The sequence below is a fragment of the Pholis gunnellus genome (genome assembly GCF_910591455.1).
Source record: "Pholis gunnellus genome assembly, chromosome: 3".
Taxonomy (NCBI): domain Eukaryota; kingdom Metazoa; phylum Chordata; class Actinopteri; order Perciformes; family Pholidae; genus Pholis; species Pholis gunnellus.
In genome coordinates this window covers 25,447,344-25,461,915 of record NC_136529.1, presented here as the reverse complement: position 1 = coordinate 25,461,915, position 14,572 = coordinate 25,447,344, and the positions used below count along the sequence as shown (strand labels likewise).

General features: G+C 42.1%; 1 protein-coding gene across 2 annotated transcripts; it reads right to left on the bottom strand.

Annotated features, from left to right (window-relative positions):
- Positions 1–13,268, bottom strand: sdc4 (syndecan 4). 2 transcript variants are annotated; one of them, XM_079186660.1, is made up of 5 exons: positions 13,022–13,268; positions 3,697–3,925; positions 3,539–3,582; positions 3,188–3,395; positions 1–2,980 (listed from the first exon to the last, which is right to left on the bottom strand). In XM_079186660.1, the coding sequence occupies exons 1-5, from the start codon at positions 13,073–13,075 to the stop codon at positions 2,829–2,831; spliced, it is 687 nt and encodes a 228-aa protein (XP_079042786.1). In that variant the 5' UTR covers positions 13,076–13,268; the 3' UTR covers positions 1–2,828. The 2 variants fall into 2 exon arrangements, with proteins under 2 accessions (XP_079042786.1, XP_079042787.1); XM_079186661.1 differs by having other exon boundaries at positions 3,697–3,922.
- Between the last annotated feature and the right edge of the window lie 1,304 nt (positions 13,269–14,572).

The following is a 14,572-nucleotide window of genomic DNA, read 5'->3' as shown; positions in this document are numbered from 1 at the left end:
TTAATGTGCATAAAAATAGCTTTATTTCCAATAATAAATCAGAACCTGCATGCAGAAACCAATGATTCATTGACTTCTCCACTCCATCGGTGATTCACATGTGGTGTTTGTGACATTAAGCAGCAGAACAATCGTTTCTCTTCTCGCTGAACAGACCTGGAGACGATTACCGGCCGAGACTTTCAACTGTTTCCTGTCCGACCTGGAGAAAGCTCTCTCCCTCAAAAAGATTCATTTGTCTAAATGTAATCAGAGAAACTAGTCTGTGTCTGAGACTCGTTTGTTTGAGGTAAGAAAAGCCTTGAAACCAGTGTGGAGACCTTGAATTTCAAAATAAAATTTGACCAAAGCTCCATCTGGGCGATAAAGATGGACTTCCCCAGAAACAGCTGAAAGTGTTCCAGCTTAGTAACGAACCCGGGTCTGCGTCTGACAACACGGACCATCATATCCTCGGCCACATAAGCAATCCTTCTACGAAATAAACGACATAAATACAAAAGCAAAAAAAATAAAACAGTCTAAAAAGATAATAGAAACTCTTACAAAATAAAAAGTTTCTAAACTATTTTGCCTCTGAAGAATCTCACACTAGTGTATATAAAACTTTTTTAAATCACATATACAACAGCTTAAAAGGGGAAAACCCCAAACCTGAAAGAAGGCAATAAAATAATTTGACAGTTAAATTAATAAAAGAGGAACATGTTGATCTACTGCAGGAAAACAAATGAAATAAAAACACTGGAGATGAATGAGAGGAGGCGAGTTAGTATCAAAACATTTACAGGACATCACAGAACGTTACGGCCGGGGGAAACTAAAATAAAAACTAAAATAATTTGGCATTTAAATATTTGGTAGGTATTTGTTGAGTACCAAGTTAATATTCTTCTTATTTGTTATCTGATGACTATGTACATAACTCCTTGGTAGATCAGAAATGTGAGCATCAAAACGTGTAGAAAAATAATAAAACCGTCAGTGTAGCTTATTGAGAAAGCATCAAACCTCACAACTAAAAAACACAAAAGTACCAAAACTACCAGTTTCCCCGATCACAGAGCTTAAACACGTATTTTCATTTCATTCATTGAACATAAATGTTGTAACAAGCTAATGATGAGCTTCACAGATGGAAGGAGAAAGAAGTAACGCTTATTTTATTAGAGGACCGAATGCCACTCTCGTGTTAGCTTAGCTTAGCACAACGACTGGAAACAGAGGGAAACAGCTAGCCTGGCTCCGCCCGTCAGCTAGGAGCTCACTGATCAACACGTTCCATCTCAGTGGTTTGAAAAGTGTAAAAACGACAATTCTTCAATTAAAAAAAAAAAAAAGGAGAAGACGTGCCGGACTTCTCTTCCTGAAGTAGTTTGAACATTAACGCTCATTAACATATCGGTGTCATCGTAACTTTAACTTTCCGACTAGCAAACTGTGTCAACTTAGTACCATGAAACTAAAGTTAGTTATATCTGACTTTGTAAAACGGAAGTAACCAAAAATCAATGTACTGAGCTAACCGTTTCCATTCGTTTCCAGTCTTTATGCTAAGCTAACCAACTGTTGGCTGTAGCGTCATATTTATCACAGACAATAAAGAGAGGTATCGATCGGCCAAACTGTCAAAACTATTCCTTTAGTCTAAAGAGGGTCAGCAGCTTCAGTCGTAATGACGTGTGTGTGTGCGTGTGTGTGTGTGTGTGTGTGTGAGGAATGTAGGTGTGTCACCCTGTAGGAGCATGTTGGTTCGACTCCAGTCGAGTTCACCACAATAACAGAAAACAAACCCTGGAGGCACAGCGGTAATTATCATAGTGGCGAAACATCCTCCAGGCTTTAAAAAGGAAAACACGCTGCAACGCAACCGTGTGTGTGTGTATGTGTGAGAGAGATTGTGTGTGTGTGTGTGTGTGTGTGCGTGTGTGAGAGACCTGGGTCATACAGTATTTGCATATTCTCCTCCCTGCTTAGTGTAGCTCACTGATCAGGCGCTTCGTGTCAGACTGATGGGACTTTCCCCACATGAGATACAAAACATGCCAGAAGGTTTTAAAGACCAACGTTTTAATCTGAAACAATGATTTGCAGATACTTTCCTGACCTGTAACTGTCGGAGCACTAAGAGGACAAAACAATTCAAATAATCTTTACTTAACATCGGTTCAAACGGAGGACGTAGAAATCTACAGCGTTCAGGCAGATTTTCTCAAATCAAAATGAATTTGAACAACGTTGAGCTCCATTCTTTCCCGTCGTGACGGGATCTTTAATAGAAAATAAAAAAAATGAAATCTCTCTGCGTTACAAGGAGTTCTTATAAAACTAATAAAAGTGTTCACATAAAAGTCATTCTTCTACAGCGGTGTGAGAAGCTGCAGGAGGAAATAAATAACGTGACTTTACCGTACCGAGACAGAATCATTGCACAGCGTTTAGTGTTTCTAACGGGGGGGGGGGGGAGGGGGGAGCTTAAAGTCCTCAAAGTTCTGCTTTGTCTTCTCTTGACAAGGGGACAATATAATAAAAAAAATTTAAAAAACACAAAACAAGACGTCGTACCGCAGCTGAAACCGTCCACTCACGTAGCTGAGAGATGGACGAAAGGACCAACAGAGCCTCCGATTGGTCGAGAGGGCACCGATAACAATTAGCACACATCAGGTGGGAGGAGTCAGTCAATCGATCGTGTTGTCGGGGCTCCTCTCCTGATGAGGTATCGAAAAGTGAGGAGGAGGAACGATGATGATGATGATGATGAAGAAGAAGATGATGAGGCACTGTGAGGCTGATTGGTGTGTGTGTGTGTGTGTGTGTGTGTGTGTCTATGCGTAGATCTCCGTGGTGGGGGCTTTCTTGTAGATGGGTTTCTTCCCCAGCTCGTAGCTGCCCTCGTCCTTCTTCTTCATGCGGTAGATGAGGAGGAGGATGAGGAGCACGGCGAACATCAGGCCAACGGCACCGCCCGCAATCAGAGCTGGAGGAGACGAAGAAGAGAGACGGGTTATTATTTAAGAAGAGGAGACGAAGAAGAGCAAGAGCGAGAGAGACGGGTTATATATTAAGAGGAGGAGGAGACTAAGAAGAGAGAGAGACGGGTTATATATATATATATATATATATATATATATTAAGAAGAAGACCAATGAGAGAGAGAGGAGTTTTATTCACGGTGAGTTCTGACCTGCGAGGACCTCCGTCTTGTTAAAGATGCTTTCTTCACTGGCGTGGGCCATGAGGACGTTGGACGGCTCCGCCTCCTCCTCAGGCTCCTCCTCCTTGGTCACTTGGATTCCGTTGCGGTTCTTGACCAGGTCCACCAGGTCCACCAGGTCCACGGTCGGCCGCACCGGGCGCTCCACCTCTGGGATCTTGTTGTCGTTGACTTCAGGCTGAAGGACGAAGACACGGATTTAAAAACCAAAGTCTGAAGCTTCAGGAACATCACACCGAATTTAAATTTAAAAAACAAGAATACTGTTTAAAAAAGCAGCAGCATAAAAGACTATCAATATATACTTTTAGAAGTTCTCACCTTAACTGACGGCTTTGAGTCTCTAACAGGCGACACAGTTGTTTCTGTGGAAAGAAGCAGATTCTTCATTTAATCTTCATCGTTTTACATCATTTATATTATAATTAGCTCCATAATTACAAGATTAACATGCTTTTAAAATGTGTTTGTAAACAAACCTCCGTCACCGGATCCGGAGAACTCGTAGTCCTCGTCCTCGTCTTCGTCCTCGTCGTCGTACATCGGGTCGGAGTAGTAGTCTTCGTCGTCATCGTCTTCGTCGTCCGTGAAGCCGAAGTCGGACCCGTTGACCGAGTCTCCCGATGACTCCAGGTGTTCATGGCGCGTCGACAAGTCCACCGTCTGCGTGGTCTTCATGGGCATCCATGTCTCCGTCTCTCTCACCTGCTGGGACACCAGAGACAGAGGGGGAGGAGTCAGAGAGGTTTACAACATGATGTCAGAGGAGGAGGAGTCAGAGAGGTTTACAACATGATGTCACATGAAACTGTAGCAATGTTTCAAATGGTTTCAAAGGGAAGATTTGTTGCATTGTCACAATAAACTGATTATTTTTGGGGTTTTTCTAATTGTTCAGAGAAAAGACATTTAATGGTTTTGGTTCAGGATCTGGGAAACTGTGAGGAGCAAAACAATCACATTAAACTAATTGAGCTGCAGCCTTAAATAAAAATAAATATTATTATATAAATATATCTTTCTCTACCTCGACATCTTTAGACCAAACGATTAGTAAAATAGTTGGCGGACACAATAATGTAAAATAATTAGTTAGTTGCCGCCCCGATAAGGAGATAGGAGATAAGGAAACTTCCCTCAGCAGCCTGTTAATCACTCTGAAGATTAACATAATGAAGACACATCAACCTCCTCTAATCACATTAGCCTCATTTAGAGGACCATGTGCTGAGTAAGCAGAGTGACTGGGATTAACACACACACACACACACACTAAAGATTTGCATGGTTTTTTAAAGTTTTTCTGGCTACAAATACACGTTTATGATCTACTTCATGTTTTCTACAGAGTGAAGAGGACCAATCAGACGGCGCCGATTAAATGGTAATAAAATGGTAAAAGTGAGAAGGAAGGAGACGACGCTTCATTCATTATAAATATAAATCTTTAATGATTTAATGTGTAGAAGACATCGATGTCTTGTTGGAAACATTTTAATAAATACAAAGATGAAAGAAGTCGTGGATTCATTGATCAGCACTTAAACATTAAAAGTTCTGATTCCAGCTTCAAAATGTAAAGATTCACTGTTTCTACTTCAAATTTATTAAAACATTTTAAAACAAGTGATTTCAGCTCCTTCAATAGGAATGTTTTTAAATCTTAAATTAAATAGTCCGGGTTTGCATCACGATTGATCTATTAATTGAAATAAATAAGCTATGAAGGTAATCCCCTCTGCCTTTAGAAGCAGTCCATATCGGGGGGGGGGGGGGGGGGGGGGGGGGGTCCCCATTGTGACCAAACAACGGCTTCAAACAGCGGCGGCCATTTTACCGAGACTCCTCTCAGAGGACTCGAGTGCTCCGTTTGGTTCCTTTGTTTTTACATTCTCTCTTTAATCTTTCTTCTTTCGAAAGAAACTCTTTTCCTTCATACAATTACATGTTTAGGTCAGTTTTGGGAGGTTTGTATTCGTACAATTACCACTTAAAGTAGAACACGGTAGTACACGCTTAACTGTTTAACCATTAGACTACCTTTAGCCAACAGTCTATTGTTTAATCTTAGTCAAACAGTTTCTATTGTTTAATCTCAGTCAAACCGTCTCTATTGTTTAATCTTAGTCAAACAGTTTCTATTGTTTAATCTCAGTCAAACTGTCTATTGTTTAATCTCAGTCAAACTGTTTCATGTACTTCTAACTCTTCAGACTCTGTTCACTAACAGTCATCACAGCTGAAGCTCAACAACACAATCAACTTTATGTCCAGGTTAATTAGTTAAAGATTTTAAATCACCACACATGTTTCAGTGCCTTTCACTTGTTGGATAAGAGTTTCCCTGATAGGAGAAATAAAGAGAAGTGAGGGTCCTGAAGGGCCCATAACCCTTCCCTCCTGGTTCCCCCTGACCGGTAAACGTGGACATGCATTCACTAAAAAAAAAAGAATTCGTCTCCTTTGTGTTGCTCTGAAAACAAACTGCAGACTGTCTCACAGGACCTGTCCCAACAGGCCTGAGGTCCTCAGTAAGACAGCAGGAAGAAGAGGATCACAACATGAAGGCAGCCACTGAATTTACTATCGTGTGTGTGTGTGTGTGTGTGTCGGGGGATATTCCATCTTCACTATATTCTCCCAGGAAAGCGAAGCCAGGCTGGGATTCAGGCCAAGTTCTAGTCCGTCTGAACAAAAACAAGCTCAATGTTCCTAAAAACCCAAGAACGTATTCAGGAGCTCAGCGAGCCGGAGGAGGAAACAGGACGTCTCAGTGATTTAAAAACAAACCTCAGTGTGCCTTCTACACCAACGAGCATCTAAAGCAGCTGACTGACACGTAACCAAGTCAACATGGAAATCAGCTCCGACGTGGTGACCAGAGACTCGTCCGATTCGTTAAACACATTCAGTCGTGGCCGCTGCATGTTATACATTTCATAAAACTGTATTAAATCTGCTTCATGGTCCAGGAAAACAAAAGAAAAACGAGCTGTTCATGGATCTCTTCTCCAACTCTACCAAAGAGTAACTCAGTGGATGTGTAATCGAACACTTTCACTATCCCTGAACACACTTCATGAACTGTGCACGCACGCTGTCGATGCTTTCAACTACAGATTTCCAGAAATGTGGCGATTCTAAAGAGCTCGTCATTACCGTCCAACCATTGTTCTGAGGAGGAACCTAAAGTTGGTGCATCAGGGTTTGAGCGGCCTCAGATCAGCGCTGACTCACCGTATTAATGAGCCGAGCAGCCAAACCGACCGGGTCTAACGGAGAGACCTGATCCGTTTGTGACGAGCTCCACGTTGAGCCTTTAACGAGTCTCGTACCACAAACATGCAGCGACGGCTCACCGCTCTGCAGGAAAAGATCAGCTTCTCAACAAAAGAGAAATAGTTCTTGACGTCATCTTTTGAGATCGGTGGCGTCGTAAAGACTTTGAGTTAACATCGGTTCAGATGAACTCTGGAAACAAAGCTTCTCTTGTTTAATGAAACCTTCACTACAGAGCTCATGAGAGACCATGTGACCAAAGAAACAGGTCAACAGGAAGCACGTTTACTTAGTAAATATGCTCCACTGTGACCAACGGATGATATTTAATATGGAAGTCAATATGCAAAATATGAACGTTGCCCGAGACATTTCTGACCACAAAGCATTTCCCTTCAAACAGAAGAAGCCGTTCATAACTAGAGCTGCAACCAACGATTATTTACTCATCATTGATTCATCTTCCTGTAAAACAGCACAGCAGTGTGTAGAGACACACTGATCATTATACAGAAACGTGAGTTTATTTCAGTCGATGTAATTCATCGACTCTTTGTTTGGAGGAACTCTCTGGTCAGACTACACTTAAAATAAAAAGCCTGGTTTCCTATCTGGCTGCACACTTCCCTCCTCAGTCTCGTCCTGGTTTATCCGTCCTCTGAGCTCTTAAACTTTACAGGTTTCCACATCGTCCACATTCACTAAAGAAGGCCGTCTGTCAGGACACCCGGCCTTCTGGGTCCGTCCCTTCCATTGATACAGAACAATGGCGGTGGACTCCTCGAGAGCGTATCAATGACCAAGGTAACCGGGATAAGCCTCCAGCAGCCTCCCTTCACTAAAGGACCCCCCCCCCCCACACACACACACACACACACACACACACACACACACACACACACACACACACACACACACATATACAGGCATCTGGTCCATTCACACGGCGGCGTGGAGGAGGTTCAACGAATGAAAAGACAGAAAAGAAACACCAGCACGCAGGAATGTGCTTCCTTATTCTTTGTGACGTCCAACGTCTCTTGACCTTTTCAAGAAAAGACAATTATTGTTGTTTTCCAACCTTTTCTTTCAGGAGACACTCGGCGGCCATTTTGTGCCCTGATTTAACCTCAGGTGGCAAAACAAACTAAAATGGAAGATATGGTTTCAACTCTTAATCTCCCCCTCCCTCCCCTCCCTCCCTCCTGAGGAAGGTTGATACTTGAACCAGCAGGATTTGCACCATTTATTCTGCTGGTAAGATGCACTTCTGACCCCTGATGTAACTCTGCTAAAAGACACAAACACACAACAAGATGAACCTTCACACACTGAAGGAGTCCGGGTTCTTGAGTTGACAGAGTCCAAAGGGCCCCATAAGGATCCATGATGGGGCCCTTACTTTGATAAAACCATAAAGCTGACGTTGCTCTTGCATTTCCCCACAAGGCCTGAAACCACTGAATGACTTTCAATCATAAGACTCGTTTAATCCTTTGATCACCACCATGAACTCTGCTGACTGACACACACACACACACACACACACACACACACACACACACACACACACACACACACACACACACACACACACACACACACACACACACCTGACAGCCGAGCTCTAGATTCCTTCTGTACCTACGGCGGTCTATCTATAGCAGCGTGTCCACCTACCAGCTCCATGCGAGACTCACAACGGACCGATAATCTCTGAACTACGTGACCAACGAGTCAATCGGGCTGCTCCGTCTTTATCACAAAGACAAACATCACTCAGTGAGGTGAGTGATACGCTGCCGAGCGGACACGTGATCGTTCGTTGATTCAGGCTCTGCTGATAAGACTAATTGAGTTTTGATGAGGGAACGTCCCCGGTCTTATCGTAACGCCCTTTATTGGTCACTTCCTCCCGCCGATGAAGCCATCCTGATTGGATGATCCCCCCCCCCGTTATGACTGATGGCCAAATGAGCCCGACTGCCTGCGGTGAGTCGAGCTCTCACAGAAAGAGCCGAGTCTCTCTATAATGTCTTGCGCTCCCTCAGGCCGGCGTATCGCTGCCTCGGATCAAAGACGTCGAGCTGCTGAGTTATTATCACCAAACTCAGATGGGCTTCAGGCTGTAAAAATGGCAGGAAGTCATAAAAAGGGAAAACAGGAAATATCCATCAAAGGCAAATCAAGTCAGTGTGTAATAAAAGCCGGCATCATACGAGTCGTGCCCTGTAGACTCATTTCTACGCGAGGATGTCCTTTCTGTCTGTGCGGGACGTCACACAAAGACTCTGAATCACGCTGAGCATCGAGCCGTTAGACGTCTGTAGCTCGTGAAATTTAGACCATAAAGGACTCCTGAGAAAGAAGGCGGACATGAAGCATGAACAGCTCAGCGTTCACACACTGACTGATTTCTGTTCTTGTGTTGGTTAATATTCAACACATCATGAAAGAGACTGAACATTAATGATAGAAACTGGTACTGATTAACCTGCTGAGGTAATGGCTGCGTATGAACTAGAACTTTGATTAACACAGATCTCATTTAATCTGAGGTGAGGATGAGCTGCTGTTCTTCATCGGGGGAATCCAACGACAACGATCCTCCATCAGCTCCTCACTAACACGGTTTAACTCACACATGGTGGTAATGTGCTGCTAGTTTAGTTATCTCTGGAGTCAGGCTAGTGGTTTCCCTTTGTTTCAAGTCTTTATGCTAAGCTAAGCTAACCAAAGCTTTATATTTCAACACGCAGACATGACTCAACAGCATCGATCGTCTAACTCTAGACAGGAAAAGCAAATAAAACAACATTTCCCATGATGCCCCTCTCTCACTAAAACGTATGAAGCATGTTTAAATGAGCTCAATGAGATTTCCCTTCATTCTTACCTTTCACAATAAAAGCCCTCGACATACAATCTCAATAATCCTACAGTAGAGTAAACTATACAAATGTTGGGTGATACACACAGTGCAGATGCGCGCGCACACACACACACACCACATCAAAGAGGTTCTGTATTATTGAGACACATTTGTCAGGAAGGAGGTCTGAATGAGGGAAAGCCCACATACCACCCAAAGGCACTCTGATGTGTGTGTGTGTGTGTGTGTGTGTGTGTGTGTGTACTGTAAATTACATTCGAGACGTCTGACAGAAACTACTTAGTCGTGTTCGCTGGAAGTACATTTCCAGAAAACAGCACAAAGAGTCTTTACCACAGAAGAGCTGAGAGGAGAATCATGAGAATGAATGATGTTGATGGTTTCTAGCTGGTGGAAACATAAACTTCATAAAGTGCTGAGACACCAAACCGATCGTAGAGGAATCTTTAAGCAGAATGTTTGAAGAACTATTCTCATTATCACACGTTGACATCTTTAACTTCTTTTAACCCGCCGTCCACAGGCTGAAGAACAGCAAACCCTCACATTTAAGAAGTTGTAACCAGAGAACATTCGGCTCTTTTATTAGAAATAATAACTGTAGATTAACTTATTGATTATTGCAGCTTCATGATGTATCGATCTAGATGAGAACGTGTAAACTTCTGTCCCGTCAGGCTGTTTAAAGTCTTTAATATAAATAACTTCTCAATCAAAATATTGTCACGTTACAGAGATGATTCATCAATGAATGTGTTAGTCCTAAAGCACAGCGACGTTCTCAGGTGGTTGCTCTCTAACAAACACTCATACCCTTATTATTATTAATAATATTATTATTAATATTTACATCATTGGATCACGAAAAGACACAAACTGATCGCTTTCATTCACTTTATCAAGGAAACATTATCTTTAGATTATTGATCTCAAACGTGATGTTTTAGCTTCTTCAATAGAGTTCTGCCTTCAGATATGAGAAGAAGAATGAAAGAATGAAGCGTTATATAACGGTTAGTTGCAGTATTTTATACTCGTGTGCTGCTGTAAGGAGATTATGTTTAACTAAAAAACAACAACAAAAGTGTTCAGAAAGCCCCGTTGGAGGACCAGGATTTAGAATGAGAGGGTTTACGGTCGACTTCTGTCCCGATGTATTCATGTAGTGCTCTTCAGTCTGCGGTGGTTGAGAGGAGGAGGAGTCGGGTTCTCTCCTCTGTGAGCCAACATTCCTCGACCCCAAAAGGGATTTTATAGACCAGCGGTCAGCAACGCAGGAACCATTATTACATCCCAGAGACACTATTTATCATGCTGCCTCCTTTTCACCTCACGGGCTTTCAGTGCACAAGAGAAGCCCCGTCTCATTCTCGTGCAAATGATTCGAGGCTGAATGCAAAACCAGCAACATTCCAACAAGATCTAACAAACGGACTCCAGAGGCAACAAGCGGAGGTTTGGTGGTGCAACACGGATTAACTCAGAGCTTTAAAACCCGATTAACAAACCAGAGCAGATATCACAGGAACATCTGGTAGAATGAGGAGATTCAACACTGATGATGGGACTGAACACAACGCAAGAGACTTAGAGAGTTTAAAGACACAAAAACTAACTTTCCCATCTTTCACCTTCATTAGTCAGTAACTGAGGACTCGTGGTGACTCGTGCTCCCAAACATGGGCCGGAAACACTGAAGTCAATGAAGGAATATGAAGAACAGGATTCGTTTGGCTCATAAACTGTGTACGCAGCTCAGCGTTTCTGCTACTTGGGCAGAGAAAGGCTGTTCCTGAGTGAAGCAATAACTTCCCGGGATTAGAACATTAAACAAAAGTCTCTCGACGTCCACTTGATAAGACGGAACACATTCCAATCGTGCCAAAGAGTTTGTTTCTTCTTTTGTCCGGTGGCAGAACATTGTTATCGATTAGCTGGGAACGCCAAACCCCACATACCAATAATGACCTCCGTGGGTAGAGAAGAAGAAAAGGCTGCGAGGAGGGAGGGACTGTCATAGCTCAGAGGATAAGTGTCCATCAAAGGAAAGGAAAGGAGAAAGAAAAGCGGCCGACTTAAGAATGATCAGAGAGAGAAGAGACTAAAGAAGAAACAGAAACATCTCAAATAAAACAGCTCGTCTTGGTGGGAAAGTAGGTGTATCCAGACCAGACCAGGATGGAGGAAAAGAGAGGGTCCCCTATGAAAAAAGGGCCCCAGGGTCCTATTGAGACTCCTCCAAGTGTGCAAAACCCCCAAGAGGGCCGGTCAAGGTCCCCAAGGGTCACATTCCAGAGTGGAAATCAAAAAAAGTGAAGAAGAAGACGAGAGGAAGGGTGTGTGTGTCTCTGTGTGTGTGCGTGTGTGTGTGAGAGAGACAACAAGATGAGGCAGAGTGAGCCAGCAGAAGCTCTGAGGCGTTGAGGAATGTGAACGGGTTGTAAAGGAGGAGGAGCCTGAAGTTCAGCTCTTCTTCTTCTAGTCACCACTTCACACCATGTGTACCGACCAACTGGGCTCACTGGGGGGGGGGGGGGGGGGTACTTGTGTGTGGGTGGCATCCAGCAATCATGCTCTGATGTGTCCTGTGGATCTGCTTCAGTTAAGACCACTTCCTGTTGTTTTTATCTACACCACATGAAATAAGGCTCAAAACACAACAGCACTGACCGAATACCTTCTTTATCTTTAGATAAATCTGACTTATACATAATCATCTGTTATTTCAACAGCAGTTCATGAATAGTTCATGATGGAGGCAGAGGAGTAAAGTCTGAGTCCACACAAACGACTCAGACCATCACACACTGAACAGTAGGAATATTACAGTGACTCACTCAGCGCTCTAATTATTCCGTTAAGTCAGATTTATGCGTTTCACAACACAGGAAACAGTTTTAAGTATCAGGTCTCTGAGGACGTCTGATACCAAATAACACCAACATATTAATAAAGGCTCCACGTCCGCCTGTAAGCGTTACTTTAAAGCACACACTGTGGACGGTTAAAGAATACGTACGAAGTACAGACGTGTACTTTGCACAACTCTACGCAGCTTTATCATTCAAATCTCTTTATAGCATGTGTTCTATTTAATATTTCTTACTTTTTCCACTTATTTCTATTATTATTATTATTATTATTATTATTATTATTATTATTATTATTATTATTATTATTATTATTGTTATGCATCAAAAACGAATTCCTTGACTATGAAAAACCTGGACGTGCTGGAAAAATAATAACTCCATTCTGAATTTCTTCACAATTCACAGCCCACAACAACAACAACAACACATGGACATTTACAGTCTGCACCATGACCTACTTTCTGTGAATAGATAAATATAAAACAAGTGATTCTTTAGACGTTTTCTGTCTATTTGATGGAAAAGATCAGCCCCCAAAACGTCCCAGTGATTGGCCAATCAGAAGGAAGGAAAAGTGCCCCCCCCCCCCCCTCTCTCCCAACATCCGGGTCCTCCTGGATAACCACCGCACACACTCAATGAACTCCAGCCATTAAAGCTAACTGGCTAACAACATCATCGAACTCCTCGAAGTTGGAAAAAACAACAACAAACGTGTATAAAGAAAAGACGCTACTGTAAACGGTTAACGTTACTTACCGACTCTGAGAGGACGGAGGCAGATAAAATCAACACGAGGCAGATGTTGAGCATGGTTGTCCTTTTAGGTAACGTAAAGAAAAACAACAACAAACAAACAAAAAATGTTGTAAAACGTTTTTAAAACCAGTTTCTTTAGGCAGGAGTTTGGTTTTTGTGTGTCCCAGTATAGTCCAGCAAAAGTACAAGTTGTCTAGAAATGGTCCTTTTATCAGCTGTGTCTTCTTCTCTTGGCTCTCCTTCTTCTTCTTCTTCTCTTTTTAAACTGGCTGCTCCACGGGTTGATCCGATCTATTATATTTCCGACGCCCCGACTCTCGTCCAATCATCGTTGAGCTTGTGACGTTACGCTCTCCCTACCTCTCTCCATAATTTACGGGAAAACCGTCACATTCAACAGGTTGGCCCCGCCCCCTCTGAGACAAACGCACAAGTCAAGTTACCCGGATGTACCCACAAAAAAAAGAACCACTGGTGTGTGCTCCAAAATAAAAGCATAAACAAGTTTCCGGAAGTTACATTTATGCTATATTAGCAATTAAAAAAGATATTTAGCCATTTCAGAATAATAACTATGCTTTCACTGGATTATAGTTAATCAATGAACTGTAAGATAGTAATGTTGCAGCTGCTAAATATCAAGTTAATAGTTAACTACTTTACATGCTGCAGGGTAACCTAATCCATAATAACATCACAGACTTTACTAATTGATTTATGTTTTGCATCTGCATCAGCAAAGTAAATAAAGCACGTATGTTGTACTGTTATGTCTTCACATTGTACATATTCTTTAACTGTAAACTTGTGCACAACTCTGCACAGCTTTATCATTTTAAAAGCAGATATATAGTTCTACATAGTTCTATGAGTTTTTTTTACTTTTACAGAACATATTTTTTCTCTTCTTTCTATTACTATGTTCATCGTTCTCAATGTTGAAAAATAAATGCATGTTATGGAGTAAAAAGTACACTATAGGTTTACAATGGAGTCGAAGTAAAGTATAGTATCGTAAAGTACCTCGAAATTTTTAGCACAATACTTGAGTAAATGTACTTAAGTGCATTTCACCACATAATCTAAAAACGTGTTCTCAAAATGTGAGCATACTATGATACGCAGTTATATATATATAGGCAGAAAAAGTCTTCAGTTGCAACCAACATCTGCTTGTCTTCATTGATGACTTGATGAGCTAATAATGGGGCCAGTTGCCACATGTTGTTATCTTATCGACCACAGTGTGTGAAGACCAGACGTTGATTAAAGGAGATTGTTTTCGCTCCACAGGAGCATCAACTTCAATAAGTGAAATACGGGTTTAAAGCGTCATCCCAGTCACAAAGGACTAGAATAACACATCGTACTAAAGGCATAGCCTGCATGTAAAACTCTGTGTGAGAGACAGAACAGTCTTATTATTATAAATCCACTTTAAGCTTGTCAGGTTACGGATTCCGTAAAAGGAGAAGCTCGATGTCAGCGGGCTTTTTGTGCCGCTTCATGGAAATTCTTCGAGTTACGACATCTTCCGGTAAAATACGAAAC

Bases quoted from the DNA above. Each gene is read 5' to 3' on its own strand.
- sdc4 (XM_079186660.1), bottom strand. From the start codon at position 13,075: ATGCTCAACATCTGCCTCGTGTTGATTTTATCTGCCTCCGTCCTCTCA. The intron at 3,583-3,696 runs GTTTGTTTACAA...TTCTTTCCACAG, and splicing joins CTCCGGATCCGGTGACGGAG to AAACAACTGTGTCGCCTGTT. The intron at 3,396-3,538 runs GTGAGAACTTCT...TTCGTCCTTCAG, and splicing joins ACTCAAAGCCGTCAGTTAAG to CCTGAAGTCAACGACAACAA.